The sequence below is a fragment of the Ixodes scapularis genome, unplaced genomic scaffold (assembly GCF_016920785.2).
Source record: "Ixodes scapularis isolate PalLabHiFi unplaced genomic scaffold, ASM1692078v2 PGA_scaffold3__209_contigs__length_174095766, whole genome shotgun sequence".
Taxonomy (NCBI): domain Eukaryota; kingdom Metazoa; phylum Arthropoda; class Arachnida; order Ixodida; family Ixodidae; genus Ixodes; species Ixodes scapularis.
Window position 1 is genome coordinate 76,413,759 of NW_024609868.1, and position 21,705 is coordinate 76,435,463.

At 47.4% G+C, this 21,705-nt stretch overlaps 2 protein-coding genes across 2 annotated transcripts in view; both read right to left on the minus strand.

Annotated features, from left to right (window-relative positions):
- The window catches only part of LOC115323048 (carboxypeptidase E), a 144,941-nt gene that overhangs the window by 6,842 nt on the left and 116,394 nt on the right, over positions 1-21,705 (minus strand). The window lies entirely within an intron of this gene.
- LOC120837789 (glucose-6-phosphate exchanger SLC37A4) overlaps positions 19,791-21,705 on the minus strand; it is a 56,462-nt gene continuing 54,547 nt past the window's right edge. The window contains exon 9 of the mRNA XM_040207381.3: positions 19,791-20,047. Coding sequence (XP_040063315.1) covers positions 19,848-20,047 — 200 coding nt within the window. The 3' untranslated portion in view covers positions 19,791-19,847. The remainder of the gene's footprint in view (positions 20,048-21,705) is intronic.

A 21,705-nucleotide genomic window follows, 5' to 3' on the forward strand; every position in this document is an offset into this window, starting at 1 on the left:
GGGATTTCTCCCCGGCACGCGCATCCCACGACGAAAACGTCAGGCTTTGCGATGTGCAAAAGCCTCGCGTTTTCATCTCGTGATGGGCGCCTGCGGGGGAGAAATCCCCGGGATTTCTCCCTCGTGTGAATACCCCTTAAGCTTCGCCTTTAAAAGTGGAACGCGATAGCGTTAACAGGCCTCATTCGCATCGCCTTCTCATTTGCCATGCAGGCGCGTGCCTCGCCCTCGCGTGGCCTAGTCAGGAGCCTATCTGACTTGCAACAGAGAAGTCATAAGATCGAATCCCGCCTAAAATTCTTGATCTTTTTTCTTTAAGACAGAGGAAATACTTTATTAAGTGAATTCATTTGAGACATACAGCAGGAGTTTCCCCAGGAATTGAAATTACGGGCCGCGGTGTCTACATTTTTAGGGAGGGAATTAGGGGGGGGGGGGGGGGGGGGGGCGTTTGGGTGTTCGGTCTTCGGGAGCGGCTGCGTTTGAGGGTCCTGGAGCCACGGGCATATTGGACTTGGGCAGGTCCTTTGCTGCGGCTGCGGCTGCGTGATGAGTCTAAAATGCCGAACCGGTTGGAGGTGGGCAAGGTGGGCCAGTTGCCAACTCCGGTGTCTAAAGGGGGTGGGCCTTGAGTACGGACGTTCCGGCGGTGCCCAGCTCTGGTTCGTTTTTGTAGGGACTGTGTTGCTTCGAGGCGTGCAGGGGTCTCTTGCTGCGTGTTCCCCGTTACAGTTGAGGCATCGGGGCTCACATTCATGACGGATGTCGGAGTGGTTTTGGTCCGGAGAGAAACGGGACCCACATGCGGCACAGCACACGAACTCGGCTCGGTTTGGGCATATGAGGCTTCGATGTTCGAGGCTGAAGCAGTGCTTGCATTGCTGGCTGTTAGAGCGTGGTAGGTATAGCCTGAAGACCGTGGAACAGGGGATGGCATGTCGAGGGAGAGTAGGTCCTCGATGGTGACAAGGAGCGAGGCCGTTTGGCCTAGGCGGCAGAATCGGAGAATCCTACGGGAGGGAACGTAGAGCTCTGAGTGGATGGCTTCGTCAGTGAGATCCAGGGATACTCCGTGGATAACTCCTTGGGCGTTATTCGGGCTGTTGGCCTCGTACGTATTGGCGGGATGTAGTTTGTCTTGGAGAGGAAGTGTTTGAAAGGCAAGGAGTTTGGTGGCCGCAGAGTCGCGATATGCGTCCACTGCCAGGAGGTTTTGACGGGATCGCACCTTGATGAAGGTGTCGCGGCTTTCCTGCTTGGTAAGGCGGGCTGCTTGTTGGACAGCTTGGCCGATGGTGGTATAGGGCTCACAAATGCCCAGTTGGTGTTATCCGTGAGCTTCACGATTATGGTCCGGGGTGAAGGCAGGCGTGGCGTTGGAGTGGCAGGTGTCCAGCCGACTCCATCGTCGGCAGTGTCCATGGGGAAGTAAGACAGAGGGGTCGGGTTTGAAACTCTAGGGGCGCAGAAGGTGTTCACTGACCTGAGACCTCTAAGGAAAAGTTGAGCGGGTTCCGAGGCCGAGAACTGGGCAAATTCGTAGCTGGGAACGAGACTCGATGTGAGCGCTTTGGAACGCATCGAGCGCTTCTCGAGACGACGGAGCGGGGCGGTGTTTATACGAGAGGCACGTTCTCCTCCGGGGTTTGCGGAGCCCGGAGAAGTCGACCGTTCTCGATGCTGCCTGGATCGCGTCCGGTGCGGAGATAACTCGTGTTTGGAGCTGCTTGCGCTTTTAACCGAGTGTGCCTGTATATAAAGGGTTTCACCGCTTAGTGTCAAATTGTCGCTTTTTACCCGATGTAATAATTTAGCTGTTGGCCAGTCTGCGTAAAATGCAGGGGTTGACTCAAGACGGATGGTTTCATTTGAAATCGAACACGCTTGTTGGGGTGGGTCTTTCGATTTTTTTTTAATATATGTAATTGCCCCATTTGTGGAAAGAACAAAACCGCTTTTCAAAATTTTTTAAAAAATATTTCGCGTCACAAAAAAATTATTGAGTGTAGCAGGGAGAAAATCAGTTTTTTACTCCGTGATTTTTCTACCCACTTCTGCACGCAGGCACGAATACGGGGAGCATACAAAACTCACAGTAATGTTTTGTGCTTTTGTATGTTATTTGGACTATTTTTTAGTTTAAAGAAAAATACTTTTGTAGTCTTGTTTATTGAGGTAAAAAATGCCAAACATCGTCTCTTTGACAATCCAGTGACATTTTCAGGGCCTTGAAACTCATGAGTTATTATATTTGTCACTTGTTAAATATTATGCCGGTGTAGCCCTATCAGACTTGTACGTAACGCGTTACAAGTAATTGATTACTTGTAATCAATTACAGTTAAGTGTAATTTTGTAACGCTTCAATTACATTTGTCAAGCTGTAACGCTCGGAGTAATTCAATTACTTTTTTCTGTAATCAATTACAAAATCAATTACACAATTACCAATTACATTTTTCATCCCACAATTCTTTTTTCTCACAAAAATCAGCATAGTCACTCAGCCATGGAGCAAAAATGATTGACATTTTTTTAACATCTAAAAAAAATAAAACTAGGATTAGTCGGCAAATCCTTTTTTCTTTTACGCCACGCTCTTCTACAAGCGTGCCACCAGCCTTGGCTGGGGAGTTCCGGATCTCGTTGCAGATTGCTGATAAAGTCGACGGGAAGCGGGAACTCGCTATTGACTTTTTAGTGGGCTTTGTTCCTTAGGTCGACGCGTCAGCTACACGACAAGGTCCGGGTGTGAAAACAAAAAAAGGGAACAATAACCAAACAAAATTGTGTACGCAATATTTTACTGTGTATTTGTGTATTTCTGTCATCGCAATAAGAAGTAACGTGAAAGTAACTTGAAAAGTAATCAATTACTTTGCAGTAATTGTTCAATTACTTCTGGGAGGCAGTAATCAGTAACGGTAATCGGTTACTTTTTTGACTGTAGTAATTGTAATTGTAATCAGTTACTTTTTTTCAGTAACGTGTACAAGTCTGAGCCCTATACATGAGCTATCGACGGGCATAAATTTATTTTATTTTATTTTCACTGATTTTTTTATATAAAATTTGAAATATCGTCGAAAATGAACTCAACCAATATTTTGAACCCACTTTATCGAAAAAAGCCATTTTTTATTTCGTTCAATTTTTTTTTTTATTATTGCTGCCGATCATATGAACTTTCAATTGGCTTGATTTGATTTCCCCCTTTTTTTGTTGTATCTTCTCTATACCCGTTTTCACCTCAAGAAAAAAGCAAGTTTCGCGCATTGTTCATACGCGGCACGAGGTTGTCCTTGCGAGATTTGGTTGTCGGAGGAAAAAGCGATGCTTTTGGCGTTTGGAACGTGTGCGTCTTGATAAGATAACATAAAACTAATCTACAAATCACCTTCCCATATCTTAATTCTCTGCATAAAAGGGGGAATTAGCAATGCTCCGCCAGAAGCCGGACTTTTTTTACTATGCTTCTTGAGGTGAAAACGGGTATAGAAGTAATTGAAATCGCTCCCACGTGACAAGGCGGTGACAACTTCAGAGCCTTGTAACTCATGAGTTATTATATTTGTCACTTACCAAATACTATGTGGGTGTAGCCCTATACATGGAATATCGACGGGCATAAGTTTAGTCTATTTTAGTTTCACTGAATTTTTATATAAAATTTGAAATATCGTCGAAAATGAAATTAATTGATCTTTTGAACCCACTTTATCCAAAAAGACCATTTATTATTTCGTTCAATTTTTTTATTATTTCTGCCGATCATATGAACTTTCAATTGGCTTGATGCGATTTCACCCTTTTCTTGTATCTTCTCAAGAAGTGATCGAAATCACTCCCACGTTCTCTGAACGGCCAAACACAGTTTCCGCAGGTCGGCTTCGCTGCAAAGACTATACTGCTTATTTGTGAGTTCAAATGCAGCGGGTAAATTCATTTCGATTGAGAACACTCGTGCTTGGCCACATTGTATTTTATTAATTTTTAATGATGGCAACTGACATTCCTTAGTCTGATATTTAGCGATGCAGCGGATGTTCCATTATCCGATGTTTAAAGCCAGGGCACAAAGGGCAGAGAAAACGGAACGAGCTCTTCATGTAGCCAGACCGGGGTCATATACCTGTACAATCTTTGCATTAAGCTCGATGCGACAAAGTGGAGAAACTAAAAGTACAGAGACATTAAGTGACTGCTCTCACTGCCTTCTGTGCATGTCGCCTAGCTGTGTTTGCAGATTTGTGTTTGTCCTTTGTCCCTCTTGTTCCCTTCTCCAGGGTTATTTTCGTCATTCTTGTCCAGCTCGCTTGCACCTTTGCATTTAATTGCATTAAAATCACAACTTTAAATTGCAAGCTTCACCCTTGTTGGTGTTAGACTGGTGTCGGCTGATAAAACCCGTTTGCTCTACTGACGTCTAACACCTGGTTAGCTCAGTTGGTAGAGCGCTCCACCTGTAATGGAGAGGTCCCAGGTTCGATACCCGGACCAGGCGGGTTTTTTCAGGCGCACCAGTCGCCTAGCTGTGTTTGGAGATTTGTGTTTGTCCTTTGTCCCTCTTGTTCCCCTTTTCCAGGGTTATTTTCGTCATGTGGGAATCCTTGCTTCTTGGCATCAGAGATATCAATCAGTCTTGAACACAACACTTTTATTTTTAACTTTACACACTCGTTCAAACAGAAGAGCCACCGTCTCGGGTTCACCGCTCGCTCACTTTGGCTCCAGTTTTCGTTCTGTCCGTCTCGACTTACCACGCTGTTGAACTTCTCGGGTGCATCCGACCGCTGCGGTACAAAGTTCAGCTCGCCCCCGCGCTCGATCGAATACCCAGGCAAGCCGATGCCGTTGTCAAAAAGTCCCAATATTGCGTTGCTCGTGAACTGGACTATTTAAAGCACAACAACATATTGTTTTACAAGTGCATCCTAAATATATTAGCGTTAATTAATAAAAGTGACCATCTATCGCCAATTCGTGTTTCTGTTCTGTAAAAAATTGTCTTCGCTTCATGTAAACTCAGTCCGTTTTCCTCACTTTTTTTTCTGCAAACTGCTTTTCCTTCTTAAAGAGGGGCATGTGATATTACATATTTTTGATATACACGCTGACAATAAAGAACAGGCGATTACATGGTTATTTGATCGCACGCGACAGGACACATCATGGATTGGCGCCCGTGGCGGATGCTTCCTGGGTGTAACGAAGATGGGCCTATAGCGCGAAGGGCCGGGCGTGCTGCACGTGCCTTACAAGCTGTGTATAGCACAAACAGATATATGACCCCGGTCTGGCTACATGAAGAGCTCGTTCCGTTTTCTCCGCCCTTTGTGCCCTGGCTTTAAACATCGGATAATGGAACATCCGTTGCACCGCTAATTATCAGACTAAGGAATGTCAGTTGCCATCATTAAAAATTAATAAAATACAATGTAGCCAAGCACGAGTGTTCTCAATCAAAATGAATTTAACTGCTGCATTTGAACACACAAATAGGCAGTATAGTCTTTGCAGCGAAGGCAATCTGCGGAAACTGCGTTTGGCTTTTCTGAGAACGTGGGAGCGATTTCGATCACTTCTACAGAAGATACGACAAAAAAAAAAAAAAGGGGGAAATTGCATTAAGCAATTTGAAATTTCATATGATCGGCAGCAATAATAAAAAAAATTGAACGAAATATTAAATGGCCTTTTTCGATAAAGTGAGTTCAAAATATCGGTTAATTTCATTTTCGACAATATTTCAAATTTTATTTAAAAATTCAGTGAAAATAAAATAAACTAAACTTATGCCCGTCGATATTCCATGTGTAGGGCTACACCGCCATGGTATTCGGTAAGCGACAAATATAATAACTCATGAGTTACAAGGCTCTGAAGTTGTCACCGCATTGTCTCGTGGGAGCAATTTCGAACACTTCTAGAGAAGATACAAAAAAAAAAGGGGGAAATCGCATCAAGCCAATTGAAAGTTCATATGATCGGCAGCAATAATAAAAAAATTGAACGAAATAAAAAATGGCCTTTTTTGATAAAGTGAGTTCAAAATATCGGTTGATTTCATTTTCGACGATATTTCAAATTTTATATAAAAAATTCAGTGAAAATAAAATAAACTAAACTTATGCCCGTCGATAGCCCATGAACACCCGCATAATATTTAAAGGGACAATGAAGGCAATTTCGGAAATCTTTTTGGCGATTGAACTGGGTTCCAGGCACGTCTCAGGCCACGTTGCCCAAATTGCAGCCGAAACCGGCGCTTGTATGCCGCGCAAATCAATTAAACAGTCGCGGTAATAATCGTACCGGAATCGACTAGAGCGACGCCCCGAGAGTTGCGGGAGAAGCCAGGAGAAGCGGAGCTCACGTGACCGATGCGAGGCCAAGAAGCGCGACGTCACAAGAGACGCCTCAGCGATTGGTCGAAACGAGAGACGCGCCCTCGGTCACGTTTTGATTCTCGGTTTTTAGGAATACTGTTCTAATTTCCGCTTGAATAGCCATGAAAAGTATAAATCGGACCGGAAAGGATTACTAAACCGTAAATAAAGCAGCATAATTGTTTTTTTCTTTGCTACGCTGGACGCGAAACGGCCACCAAGCAACTATGGGCACTTCGGCACGCGGGCCGCTCGTTATCGGCTGGGCGGTCTCCCTCGGGTGGGTCCATATCACAAGAGCGAATGACATTTTAGCGAATGGCGACATTTGAGCGAATGGTCGTTTTAGCGAATAACGGGGGCGCGCGTTAACCCATCCGTCGCGCTGCGCTTTACGCCGCTTCGCGGCGACAGTCTGCGGCAACTCATTACAAAAATATGAACTCACTTGGCCCACCCGAAAACGCCGCTTCGCGGCGTCCGACTATTCGCTAAAGTGTCGTTCGATGAAACGTGGGCGTTCGCTAAAACGTCATTCGATCAAGTGAGTGCCTCCCCCCTCGGGTGATGGCGGAGGCCGCCACACGCGTACTCCCGCTCCGTTTGTGTTGGGTTACTGAAGGGAAGCTCGAACTCGCTCGCGACAGCGGCATTGCCGTCTATGTTGACAGATTCGACGAAACGACCGCGCCACCGCGCTAGGGTGTTTTCACTGACGTAATTTTATCCACCATTTTGTTGTTGTCAGCTGTCTGGCGTGTGCCAAACTTGAGCATTCCCAGGATTTACATGCCCCCTCAAATGCGTAGAGCACCGCTGACATCATCTCAACCGGTTACGATGTAATCCTTAAATGTAGTAAATCTGTTTGGAAAAACAAACTAACAACAAAATGGCGGATTGACGTCATGTGCAAACGACCTATAGACTGTTTTACTGAAAGAGGGCGAGAGCGAAAAGGGGAAAGGGCTACCGGCGCTTTCCCCCTTTCTGATTCTGTAGAAAGAGTGAAAGTCCCGGATGAGAGGCTTCGCCGGTGTTGGCTGTCTGCTGTGCGCGAACTTCGTTCGCGCTTTCTTTTTTGTTTTAAACTCGCAAACTTAATTAAAGCCAGAGGCTTCGATGGCAACAGTCGCCCGGTCATCGGGACACCATTGCTGGGTCATAGGGTGTACGAATAAAAACAGAAAGCATAGAATACTGTCCGAGGACATATGTAGCTTGCAAGGAATCCAGCAAGGCGAGAGCGGCTGCAATGTCTTCGAACTCCATCGCTTTCCACATGACCCCTGTCTCCGGGGGCAGTGGATTCCGTCCGTAAACCGAAAAGGCGTTTCCTCAACGCCATCCTCTCGACTTCGCTCGGAACATTTCGTGAATGGAGCGCGCATCGAACGCTGTACCGCCGATGAACATGGGGTACGCTCGCAATGTGCGTGCGAGTTTTCTCATGATAACTGCTGTTTCAGCTTGTAAAATTTCGTAACTGGATTTATCTTAATAGTGATAATTTGCAGTGGTGACTGAATCGATTTTATCATCTACAACACTTAGTTGAAGGCTTATTTCCGCCGCCGGGTGAGGCTGGAAATTGTTGCAAACTTAGTTCTATTTTTTATTTATTTTTTTTTTTTTTTTAATCGCGACCTCCTGCGCGATACCAGAGAGCCGGCAAAAGCGCTCCTTGGAGTGCCGCTGGTGGGTTGTTTCCGTTGACTAAGGCGCTTTGAGGCGCTTGATAGTCGCTGCAGGGAACGTCTCGTGTGTTGCGATCTGCGTTTTCGAGTCCAGTGTGCACGTTTCTTTGTTTGAGTCATGGCATCCGTCAGTGTGGCGACGGGGGGAACAGCGGCAGCGAACGTGCCAGCGATAGAAATTGGAGGTGAGTACTGAAAATATTGCATCATATAGTAAAAGAATTCGTGGCTGCTTCGAGGCTTTCTGCGGTTCGATAAAAGTACATTCAGAGCGTCTTCGTCGTTCATTCACAAGGAAATATAAGAACAGGGACACGAAGATAAAAACAGCACAGCAAGACGATATGTAGCAGCTTCGGGCGCTTACAAAGTTAATTGAGGTTCCCGTTTCGTGTATGGCTCGTTGATTACAACTAAAGCGGCTACGTTGAAATAGGCCCATTGGAAGCAAAAATGTATAAATGGTTCATCATTTCCAGTCATGCGGAAAGCAATGGAGCTTAAAAACATTCCAGCCGTACTTGCCTTGCCGGATTCCATGCAAGCTACATGGACAGTATTCGACGCTTTCTGTCGTTATTCGTGCACCCTATCACCCAGCAATGGTGTCCCAATGACCGGGGGACTGTCGCCATCAAAGACCATGGCTCTAATTAAGTTTGGGAGTTTGAAACGTAGAAGAAAGCGCGAACGAAGTTGGGGCACTGCAGACGCCCAACACCGGCCAAGCCTCTCATCCGGGACTTCCACTCTTTCTACACAATCAGAAAGGAGGAAAGCGCCTGTAGCCCTTTCCCCTTTTCTCTCGCTCTCAAAATGGCGCTACCCACGATAAAACGGTCTATAACCCACCGCGGTAACAAGAGTCTCGATCTCCTAAATACTACCGATACCGACTATTCACACTTGACGTCACTCTCTACGTCAACTCCGTCTTCGGAGGCCCAGAAACGAGAATGGAGATTGTTCAGTTTCGGTTTCTTTACTTCTTTCGTAGGCACAGAAATACGCGTCACAAATGTCTACAAAAAATTGGGCAGCATGCTATGTTCCCAAGAAGCATAAAAACACCATTTAAAAAAATTAAATAAAATCGTCTTCATTGTTCCTTTAATAAGTGACAAATATAATAACTCGTAAGTTACAAGGCTCTGAAGATGTCACCGGATTGTCAAAGAGACAATGTTTGGCATTTTTTACCTCAACAAACAAAACTACAAAAGAATTTTCCTTTGAACTAATAGTCCAAATAACATACAAGAGCACAAAAAATTATTGTGAGTTTTGTATGCTTCCCGTATTCATACCAGCGTACAGAACTGGGTAAAAAAATCACGGAATAAAAAACAGATTTTCACCCTGCTCCACTCAATAATTTTTTGTGAAGCGAAATATTTTTAAAAAAAATTTTGGAAAGCGGTTTTGTTCTTTCGAGAAATAGTGCAATTACATATATTAAAAAAAAAAATTCAAGGCCCACCCCGACAAGCGTGTTCGATTTCAAATGAAACCACCCAGACAGAATTTGGATTTGGCGGTTGGAGCGCCAGGCTGACAACTCGCCGACCATTGGGGAACAGTGCACCTCGAGGGAGTGGTGAAATTTGAAGGGATTGGTCGGTCCCTGAGGGGAAAGGAGGCCCCTACGAGTCTACAAAAGGATCCCCAAGAGGATTCTGAAGGATTGGCTTCGATTCGATTTTGGAAGACTGGGAACAAAAATACGGGGCCTAATTTTGGGATTTTAACTCACTGTTGAGTTGTTTTGTTTCATAATAAACGTGGCCACACTGGCCACTGTAAAGCCAACCAACGTCGCAATGTGTTCAGCGGGATCAAACTTTTAGTTTTTTTTTTGTTTTTTTTTATTATTATCAACTTCCCGGGGGCTGTCATCGGGCGAGCACCGTCATCGGTCGTCACCATCCGGACCAGGACGCGCCCATCCCCACTCCAGGAGGCCTAAAGGGGGTTGACTGGCGCAGTCGACAGGATCCCGCTGACTTTCTGCGACAGGATGCAAGAGGAACGCCACGATGTCAGCTGATGGTGAGCCCTGCCAATATCTGCGTGATAAAACGGCGGCAATAGCCTGTTGCGTTGTGTGCGGCGGACGGAGCGGCATCCCAGCGAGAGGCTCTGGGAGTCAAGGGACTCAAGAGGAACGCCACGACGTCAGCTGATGGTGAGCCCCGCCAATATCTGCGTGAGAAAACGGCGGCAATAGCCTGTTGCGTTGTGTGCGGCGGATGGAGCGGCAACCCAGCGAGAGGCTCCGGGAGTCAAGGAACTCAAGAGGAACGCCACGACGTCAGCTGATGGTGAGCCCCGCCAATATCTGCGTGAGAAGACGGCGGTAATAGCCTGTTGCGTCGTGTGCGGCGGACGGAGCGGCATCCCAGCGAGAGGTTCCGGGATTCAAGGGACTCAAGAAGGACGCCACAACGTCAGCTGATGGTGAGCCCCGCCAATATCTGCGTGAGAAAACGGCGGCAATAGCCTGTTGCGTTGTGTGCGGCGGATGGAGCGGCAACCCAGCGAGAGGCTCCGGGAGTCAAGGAACTCAAGAGGAACGCCACGACGTCAGCTGATGGTGAGCCCCGCCAATATCTGCGTGAGAAAACGGCGGCAATAGCCTGTTGCGTTGTGTGCGGCGGATGGAGCGGCAACCCAGCGAGAGGCTCCGGGAGTCAAGGGACTCAAGAGGAACGCCACGACGTCAGCTGATGGTGAGCCCCGCCAATATCTGCGTGAGAAAACGGCGGCAATAGCCTGTTGCGTTGTGTGCGGCGGATGGAGCGGCAACCCAGCGAGAGGCTCCGGGAGTCAAGGAACTCAAGAGGAACGCCACGACGTCAGCTGATGGTGAGCCCCGCCAATATCTGCGTGAGAAGACGGCGGTAATAGCCTGTTGCGTCGTGTGCGGCGGACGGAGCGGCATCCCAGCGAGAGGTTCCGGGATTCAAGGGACTCAAGAAGGACGCCACAACGTCAGCTGATGGTGAGCCCCGCCAATATCTGCGTGAGAAGACGGCGGCAATAGCCTGTTGCGTTGTGAGCGGCGGACGGAGCGACAACCAAGTGAGAGGCCCCGGGAGTCAAGGACTCGAAACCGGCGGAAGGCGGCAGCATTAGGGAGCCACAGGGACGCTCCGGGGAGCTGTGACGAGTCATGGCAAGACTCTCGTTCCCAGGTAAGACCTAGGGTTGTTTTCTCCGAGGCTCACAATGTCCGTGGTCACTAGGTCTAAAGCGAAGAACAGCTCTTCGGGTGCAGACAGTAATGAGGACGAAAGTAGCGAACAGCTAGCTTCGGGAGCAGCCGACGAGGCATTGGGCATTGGCACATCAGATAGGACAATCGAAATACTGCAACTGCAACTGGAGATTGAAAGGGTTAAGCTAGCTCAAATTCAGAGCAGGAACGAAGGGGGTCGGAGGGAGACCGGGAAAATGGGAGATCTGGCGAAGGAACTCCGAGCAGTCCTCGCTCCGGTACCGGACTCGGAGGCCCTAGCTGCTGCATGGTTTAAGAGCGCAGAAACCATGATGTTTAACTGTGGGACACCTGAGGAGGTGCAAGGGGCAATTATCCTGCCATTTCTCAACACAAAAAAATGAGGGCGATGGTTGCGGATCGGGCTAACGGCAAAGTGCTGTCATTTGTGGAGCTTCGCGAGCTGGTTTTGACGGGGCTAAAGTCGTGGTCGCAGTTTTCGACACAGTTCGACATTCTTTTTGGGTATTACCTAGAAAGCCGGGGGGTCTAAACTGTGGAGGAATTGCGACAACTTATAATTTCGGACCGCATGAAACAGGTGACGACGGAGGACTTGCACATATATGTCCTACAGAATGAAAGTAACGAATGGCTAAAGCCAAAGCAGCTGGCTCAGCTCGCTGAAAAATTTGAGGAAAGTCGGCGTGGATTCCGCGATAAGTCGGAAAAGCAGAGTGAAAGGAGCACCAAAAAACCGATAGCTCAGAAATCTCACCAGACGTCTTATAAGAAGACAGGTGGGAAAAGACCACCAGAGCGACCGAGCGCAGTCAGGTGCCACGCGTGTGGTGGGCGGGGACACTATCGATACGAGTGCCCGCACATTCATTCAACACGGAATCGGCCGCAGATAGAAGCCAAGGAGACGATCCCACCGAAGCTCACAGCGAGGGCAGCGGTGGGGATGATGCACCAACCGCTAGGAGCGCCGGTGGGAGATAAAGCAGCTAACGGGGCGACTGGACAGACGTGGGTGACGCTAAAAACCGGAGAGGTACGCTTTAAGGCGTTGGTAGATTCCGGGGCGGACATGACGGTATTGAGGGCCAGTGTTGTTGCCGATCATGCACGCGGCCAGAGGAAAGGCAGAGTGAGCCTAAGGGGGGCTTTCGGGCACTCTGTGTCCGCTGAACTCATGCATGTCCCTTTGGGCTTAGAAACAGCGGAAGAGGATGCGAAGCCACAGGTAGCGATACTGTGTGCTGTCACTGACGGCTTAACTGAGGGGGTGGATGCGCTACTCACGCCGGACGGGTTAGAAGAGCTAGAACGGGCACAGAAACTGCTCAGTGATGAAGCGAAAGAGATTATCGCGATGGAGGAAGCACGGGCAAAATCAGAACAGTCGAGACAGCGGATCACTCCGCTGAATTCTGAAAATGAAGCAGGCGCGGAAGAAGCCGCTGAGGCTAGCGCAGTAAACTTGGTGACCGGCAGTGCAACCCCAGAAGCAGCTGATCCGACTTTTGCTGAGAAGCAAAAGACGGGTATGTACTTTGAAAACCTTGTGGGAAGAAGCAACGAGCTTGACGACAAGACGGCCAAGATTAGGAGGGGAGCTGGCAAGGCTACTGGGTTTTTTTGTGTTTTTTTTTTTTAACTTTCTATGTTGGTGTCGGCGCCTTGGGGGGAGCATGTGCGGACGCATTGCGGCCGAGGTGGGAGAGCTTCCCCCGCGGTCGCTAAGAAACGTCTCGGGTTTCGAGAGGCGGTGCGGGGAGAACTCGTGTTTGGAGCTGCTTGCGCTTTTAACCGAGTGTGCCTGTATATAGAGGGTTTCGCCGCTTAGTATCTAATTGTCGCTTTTTACCCGATGTAATAATTTAGCTGTTGGCGCCAGCCAGTCTGCGTAAAATGCAGGGGTTGACTATAGAAAGAATTTCGATTTGGCGGTTGGAGCACCAGGTTGACAGCTCGCCGACCATTGGGGAACAGTGTACCACGTGGGAGTGGTGAAATCTGAAGGGATTGGTCGGTCCCTGGAGGGGAAAGGAGGCCCCTACGAGTCTACAAAATGATCCCCAAGAGGATTCTGGAGGATTGGCTTCCATTCGATTTTGGAAGACTGGGAACAAAAATACGGGGTCTAATTTTGGGATTTGAACTCACTGTTGAGTTGTTTTGTTTCATAATAAACGTGGCCACACTGGCCACTGTAAAGCCAACCAACGTCGCAATGTGTTCAGCGGGATCGAACTTTTAGTTCTTCTTTTTCTTATCAACTTCCCGGGGGCTGTCATCGGGCGAGCACCGTCATCGGTCGTCACCATCCGGACCAGGACGTGCCCATCCTTACTCCAGGAGGCCCAAAGGGGGTTGACTTCCGGTGTAATATAATAGCTACCGACTCATAGCACGCACCGCAGTTAAAATTTCGGTATTTTAACTCATACCTTTTATTCCTAGAGACTCAAATTCGGCCCGCTTTTTGCCCCTGTAAAGTTAGCACTCCGCCGTGCACCAAGAAGCTTGCGGCCAAGCTACCTTTACAAACTCGTATCGAAAAAAAGATTTGTACGATGCGTTTGTGACAGCATATTGACTAAGAATGTGGCGGTTATAATACGATTATATAATAATTAGATGTTTACAATCAACATCTGTGCCCTGAAGTTAAATATAAGCAATTGTTGTGTAGGGTCAGAAACACTTGCATCGTATATATTTTGCTTTGAACTTGCCTGCGTACGTGAAGTTTTAGCTCGGTTACAGACACAAACTGAACAAAATTCTTTCAGGCGTGTATAACTAGAAATATACTAGAACGGCGCGCCGCTGGCCCTTCGATTGCGTGTCTTGTTACCTATTTTAATAAAGAACACAACGACCACGACGTTGAGAGGATGACACACCGGGCGACGGCGGTGCCTCAATCTGAGCCCTAATTCCTCAGAAGCGGCAGACCCCAGTAAGCAACAGCGCCATCACGTTCTTGGGGCTCCTTCATGCAGCGGCGTAAACTTTTCACCCCCCCAGGGGGGGGGGGGGGGGGGGGGTCCGCGCAGTTTTTTTTACACCGGTACATTTTACAGCGTATGTATATCGCCATGTGTCCGTCGCTGTGTGTCATTGTCAACCACCGTGCAAGCGTAGCCGTGTGTTCATCGCCGGTACCACGGCGCATGCGCCGGCGAGCATTTGAAAAACAAAATGCTTGTGCCAGCTGCGAAGTTGTGGGGGTAGAACCCAGGTTCCTGTGCTTCTCAAGTATTAATCCACTCGGCCACGAGTCTTTATATTCTTTTTAATACATGGAAATAAAGCCTGCGGCTGCAGAATATCAGGTCAAACGCTCATTAACAAGACAACTAAGGATCATGGCCCGGGGGGGGGGGGGCACTAACCCCCCCCCCCCCCGGGATCTCATTAAGGGGGGCACGAGCCCCGACCCCCCGTAGTCTACGCCTATGCCCTCGTGTACCGATCGAACGGCGTGCCAGATAACCATATGGCTCGCTGCTGAACCGCCCAACCCACCTCCACGAAATCTCGACTTCTGCGAATCGGACTGCCATCCTCTCCAATGCCAACAATCCATGTCGTCGTCATCATGCATGTATATATACTCATCGCATTATCATGTTCACTAGATGCGGCACCGCGGGCCTCCATGGTACGGGCTGCTGCCTTTCCGCGGTGCCACGGCTCTCCAAAGCCAAATAAATAGACTAAAAACTAAGGACTAAAGACAAAATGCTTTGCTGACCAACAGCCGGTCGCGCCTTAAAAGAAAGAACACTAGTGTTTCCTCGTTTAGAGGATACAAACTCCAAAACTACACCATACTAGTGGCGCACATCACTGAAATAACATACGCAATACAGAAAATAACAGAACGTCTCTTGAACGCAAAACGGCAAAATACACATAATTGGGGAGATTTTTAGTTTTAAAAGCCAAATTCAGAAACTTAAACTAATGTTTGCTGAGTCTCGGGGTATATCGTGTGCATCGTTTGGAAGAAGTATCAAACGAAAACAACACGCAACTCATTTGACGTTGTTTCACACCTCGAGACACTGGCTTGCACTGGCGCACCGACCACCGGCGTAGCATAGTGCGTAGTCGTAAAATGTCTGCGACTGATGATGATGATAGCTTATTTGACAAAAAGAAAAGAAAAAAAAAAGACTCGACGCGGACGTTCTTTCCTTCAGGGCTGGATTCGGCGCTGTAGGCGTTATGTCTAATGCAAATGAGCGGAGTGGAATGTATTGCCCCTGGTAAAGTATTTGGACAGACGCAAACGGTGAAAAGGGTGGGAGGCCGGAGAGATGCACAGGAGAGGAGGTTCAGATAGCGGTCGCGCGCTTTGAATTCTCTGTTTATCTTGCTCTAGGGTGCCTACATGTCTGTCTGAGGGTGAAGACATCCATTGTTGCCCTGAATGTGCCAGCGCGTGACGCTCTCGCGCACTCGGTGCCTGACTTGGGCGGTAAAATGGCGTCTATGCATTAGCCAAAGCTACGCGCTCAAGCTGAGTGACACCGGATTGCGCGCACTTCAAAATGCATTAAAAAAAAAAAAAAAACGATTGGGCGGAAAAATGGCTGAGATGTCACCACTCAAGCAAAAGCGCGCGTGTGTATGAAGGCCCTCTATCTTACTCAAGGTTGATACGCCACGTGTCGTGAGAATCGGGAACTAAAACAGCGTGTCTCAGAAAGCTGGCCATGGGTATGAACCAACAAGCTCAACTGTTTACTGTTGTACTTAAACGTTTTGATTCAGGTAAATATGTATGACTGGTAAACAAAGGGATGAGCCATATAAACACGACGTCATGTACGTTAATGTAGATTTTCTTTTACTGTTGTGTCGAAATTAAATAACTTAATTTCATATTTCTGGTACCTGAAAACAACAGTGAATCGCACAGATGATAGAAAAAACTATATAGTTAATCGTTTCACGGCTTCAATAGTGTCTATTGCAAGAACGCGGAAAATATATTCTCAATTTAGCGGTTCAAACCGGTTTGAACCGTTATTTTATCTCCCCAGAACTGAACCGAAAGCCGTGAACCCGAACTGAACCGTTAAACATTTCGGTTCGACACTCGGCTCTCAACAGTGATACGTAATTTACGTTGGCTTTGACGCGAATATGATTACAAAATCACAGAGAACTTCCAAACTGCTATAGGCAATTTATTGGGGAGGGAGATAGGGTGGGGGATGCTGACTGATCAAATACATGAAATCTTCGAAGCCTTCACTGCTTTACAAGCAGAGTGGTTGTTCAGAGTGTGTGTAATGAGAGAATAACGCTTTACAAGCGTTATCCTCTCATTACACACACTCTTAAACAAATCTTTAAGATAATTTATTGCATTTGAACATTTTCAGCCTTGAAAGCAAGAATACGGAATTCCCTCCAACGCCGAGGACGAGGATGGGGAGAAGCTCCTGTTTACGCTTGCACTCCGATAATAACAACAGGTATACCTTCCTAGGGAAATTCCTGTGTTGAAAACAGCAAATCGCAATAACCATGCACACATAAATGGCTGCACCTCATTCTTTATAATTTCGAATGTCTGCCACCAAAGCGAACGGAGCAAACGAGTTTCGACAACGGGTGAGCAGAAACCAGACGACGAGCAGATGGTGAACAGATCACGTGACGTATTTACTCGATTTGATCCAACATTACCCCCCGATCGAGGAGGGTAGCCTGAGTAATTACTCCGTAGTAAACAAGTTGTTTCTGGAATGTGAGTTCTCATGTCATCGAGTAAGCGTGAGCAAGTTTTGAAACGCCACGGCACGAAACCTTTACTCCGGAGTCGGATCGAGTAAATTTTGGAACACAGCCTCAGTCTCTCTTCCGTGTCACGTGGTAATTAATTCTGCCCCTGCGCACTGCATTTTGGGATATTTGCAAAAGGTAATCTATCTGACCTTTCTGCTTCCAGGTGGAGGTAATTGAAGCAAGTAACAAGTTACTTGCAAAAAGTCTTTAAAGGGTCCCTGCAAAGACTTTTTTACTGGTTTTTAATTTGCACCAAACCTGAGCGCACTGAACGTAGTAACTTAGTGGAACTTTTCTTTTCTCGAAATTCCCTTTATTTTAAAAGTGATAGGCAAATTAAAATTACAAAAACAAGCAAAATACCTCCCTCATGACGTCCTTGGTTGCTTGAGTGGCCGTGAACTAGAGGAGGGGTAGTGAGCTTATCGAGCGCTCACGGCTGCCGCACTCCGTGACGACGGCGCGAGAGGGTGCCACTAAAGCATGTTTTGGATAGGTTGTGTGCAGCGAGCAGCCAGAGCGGCTCTCGTTGCATTTGCTGCGTGATTAAAGACTAATTCGGCATGACACTTCATTGGCCACAAACGACAGCAAACACGGGGTAAAGATCAGTTCAAAATGGGAGCCACTTTGCGCTGCCATACCACGAAACGGCCAAACTGCAAGACAAAGCTTCTCGCCGAAGGCCTTCGGAACGCTCGGAGCCGGTCGGATCCTCCTGTCCATACGACCGCAGTGCTGCCGCGTACATCCGGGACCTTTCCGTGTCGGCGCCTGATCCCACTACTCCTTTCTTGAATGCACCGCCTTTTCCACCGCTTGGTGGGGGTATGTCGACGGGTCATTTTGTTGTTTCCGTACTTTATGAACTGCATTCCTTTCTTTTTTTTATCTAAAATACTGAACAAAAACTACTTTAATAAATAATTGAAACTGTTTGCGCCACTTATATTTTGTATTTCGACTAAAAAGAAGCTTTTAGCGGCTCTGACCAGTAAGCAAAGGACCAAAGACGTCAAATTTTGCGCGCTTTCGGTACCGCGGGTCGCCTTCGTCGGTGGAGAAGGTTTCCGCGTCGTCCGGTTAGAATATGATGCACCGATATTTAGTTACTCCCTCCGTGCCCTCTGGCTTGCCCGAACTTCGACAGACGTGGAAACCGCAAAAAAAGGTAGACGCTTAAATATGATTGCAGGGCCCCTTTAAAGGGATGCTGAACCGAAATCTGGATTCCCCAAAACACGCGGCAAAAGTAAGCAACGGGATGCTACAAACACCAAAACATCACTCATACAGCGATATCTCGAACGGATGACCGTATTTTAAAAAAAAGGGGGCGCATTTGGCAGGAATGTTGACGCCATGTTTCTCCGAGAAGGAGAGGGAACGGCCTCGCGTCTTCTCCGCCTCGCGGCCTTGAGGGAGCGAAACGAAGAGAGGAGGAAACTAGCAGGTATCTTGACGGTTACGCGCCTTGTCGGCCTGGTTCAATCTCGACTTCTTTTTCCAAAAATACGGCCGTCCATTTGAGATATCGCCTCACTAGTAGTGTTGTAGGGATTGTAGCGTCCCGCCTACATCTCCAGCATTGTTTTTTCTGAAATCCAAATTTCGGTCCACCGAGGCAAATTTTGGCCGAAAAAAGTTTCTCCTTACATATGTAGTCTGCCTGCATTGAGCAGTTTGCACCTGGTGAAAAAGTTCTCAAAGTACAAATTGAAAATTGCATGCTTTATTAGCACAGAAAAAAGCTTGTACCAGATAGGAACCACTGTTGACATAATCTGTCCTTCACAAAATTCGTCATGTCTCATCATAATGCACGTATTTGAAAATACAAATCCCCTTGCATAGTCTGCACTGCATAAAATTTCAACTTCTAAGAATTGCAGTAGGTGTGGGCTATAGTCTGAAAAATATGATACACCAAAGAGTATTTAAGATACAGTAACTTGAATAGAGTATTTAGGCTAGTACAGGTCTGAGTTTGGTTCAGCACTTGGGCTCGTCTACCTCTCCTGCTGCAACCAAACTGTCTGACCTGCAGACACCGTTTTCCCATCTCTTGAACAGTGATCAAAGAAAAAAGTCATAAAAGACAGTAATAAAGCCCATTCTGCAACCATTTCCTTCTTTTCTTTCCTCGACTTTTTATACCTTTAATCTCTCGTCTTCCTTATCCAGTGCACCTCAAAGTGTACACTCTATGGTACATACCAGGGGTGGCCAAGCTGCGGCTCTTCGCGTGTTAAAGTGCGGCTCACGGCTCCCTCCCCTACCCCCCCCACCCCCCCCTACCCCACCTCCTTTCCGGTCACACCAGCACTTCCCCAAAAAGAGAAATGGAACACGTCTTAAATCGAAAGACAGGTTACGGGTTGGTAGTCTTGTGCTACTGCTACCTTACGTACAGATTGACTGCATTTGGCTCGGATAGATTGAATGTAGTTCGAGTTTGTTCGTTTATTGCTCTGAACAAAAGTTTGCCACCCCCCCCCCCCCCCCCCCCCGGCTCTTGGAAGTTTTGTGCTTTCGTTTGCGGCTCTTAGGAGGGGTCTGCCTGGCCACCCCTGGTATATACCAACAGCCCTCAGTGCACTGTATTTTTGTTTTACACACATTGGTTCATCCATACAACAAAACAATAACAATTATACATTCCTCATAGAACTAAAAGTAAGGGATTTATCGCCTATTCAACGAAAAACAATCCTGTGAAGGACGACATCACGCAGCTTCAGGTGGTGCCACCACTGGCAGCATCTCTGCGTTCTCCGACCTGCTTCCCAACCTCGAGTTCAGATTCCTTCCAAGAAAGAGCAGCACTGCCGTGACTGCGCTGACAACTTCCAAGAGCAGAAACACTCCTCGCCACTGGTAGTACTCTGCGATGATGCTGAACGGCAGCCCCGCAAGGACTCCACCTACTGTTGGAAAAGAAGCATATGCAAACTTGGCTAATGCGTTCTTACCAAAAATGCCACTGGTCCTGTCCTTCCACAGACGAAAAGTGTTGAGTCTGAATCAGTATATACCACACAGGAGACAAAATCCCTGTGCAATGGTTCTCAAATGGCAGTCCACAGACCCTTTAGGGTTCCCAAAGGCCTTCTTAGGGTCACTGAAGCCCTCAACCGCTAAACAAAGCAAGCAATAAAACTTTTTTTTTAAGCATGAAATGTTTATAAATCCTACCGCCCAATCTCAAGATGTTTTCTGTTTATCCATCCGTGCATTTTACTCTAAATTTAGCGGGGAAAGTGGTGTCACGTGACCTATACACCTATACAAGTGGTGGCACGTGACCTATACGTCAACTCAGTCTTCCCGCCAAATTTTGCAGGAAAATTGACGTCTTGAGGCCAAAACATTAATTCGATTTTCCCACTAAATTTAGCAGGAAAGTTGGTGTCACGTGACCTATAAATCAATTCAGTTACCTGCTAAATTTAGCGGGAAAATTCACGTCTTGTGACCTAGACACCAATTTAGTTTCCCTGCTAAATTTAGCGGGGAAAATCAATGTCATGTGACCTACACAACCACTGAGTTTCCCCACTAAATTTAGAGGGAAAATATGTCAGGTGACACCCCAATCCCCTCACCAATTCCCTATAATGCATTCCATGCATTATAGGAGTTTCAAGGGAAAGGTTGCTGCCACTTCACAAATTTAAATAGACCAAACCATGTGCACCAAGCCAAGTGAGTAGGGTTGATTATTCTCCATTTCAAAACATGTTTATATTAATTTTTGTTTTAATTTACCCTTTTGTTATTGTGCCGCCGCCGCCGCCGCCGCCGCCGCCGCCGCCGCCGCCGCCGCCGCCACCGCCGCCGCCCCCCCCCCCCCCCCCCCCCCCCCCCCTTTGCACTACGCATAGAGAAATTGGCCACACATGAATGTAATGTTTGGTCTTTTAGATGGTTAGAGCCCATATATAGTGAGCTATGACCATAAACAGACAGTGGCAGAAAGTGGCTTTTAGTGCCCTTTAAAGGGGTAGGGAAACGAAATTTCAGCGCTCATTTTCTAGCTTTAATGTGTTGCATGTTGCACCCTAACCTCGAAAACACCAGTCTTCCGTTGAAAAGCACAAGAAAACTAATTTTAAAGCTAAATAAACTATCTCCAATGTGCACACTGGTGGATGCATGCGAAGCCTGTTTGGGAGGTAGTAGTCTAGCAACGTTGTGGAATCTGTTACGTAGTCGTGACGTAGCAGATTCCTTCGAAGCAGCGCCGCTCTTCAGCATTTCAACGTTTTCCTTCTCAACTCACAAATCGCGCATTGTACCAAACCTACCAAACGGTCCAAGAAGACGGAAAGGAAGGACTCCCGTCCTTCTCGGACCGTCGTTCGTTCAACCGGAAACAGCCATTCTCCCCCTAGAAGATTAGCCCGTCGCTCAAAACTCGAACAAAAGTACCTTTCCCCACCTCGTTCAGCCCTAAGCTGACAGTGTTGTGGAAGCTACGTGCTCCTTGGGCCAGCCACACGCTTGTCACCCCCAAGGGTACTTTGAACGGCTCGGTTGCAACGCGCTTACGCTATTGACACCACCACAACGCTGACAACGCCAC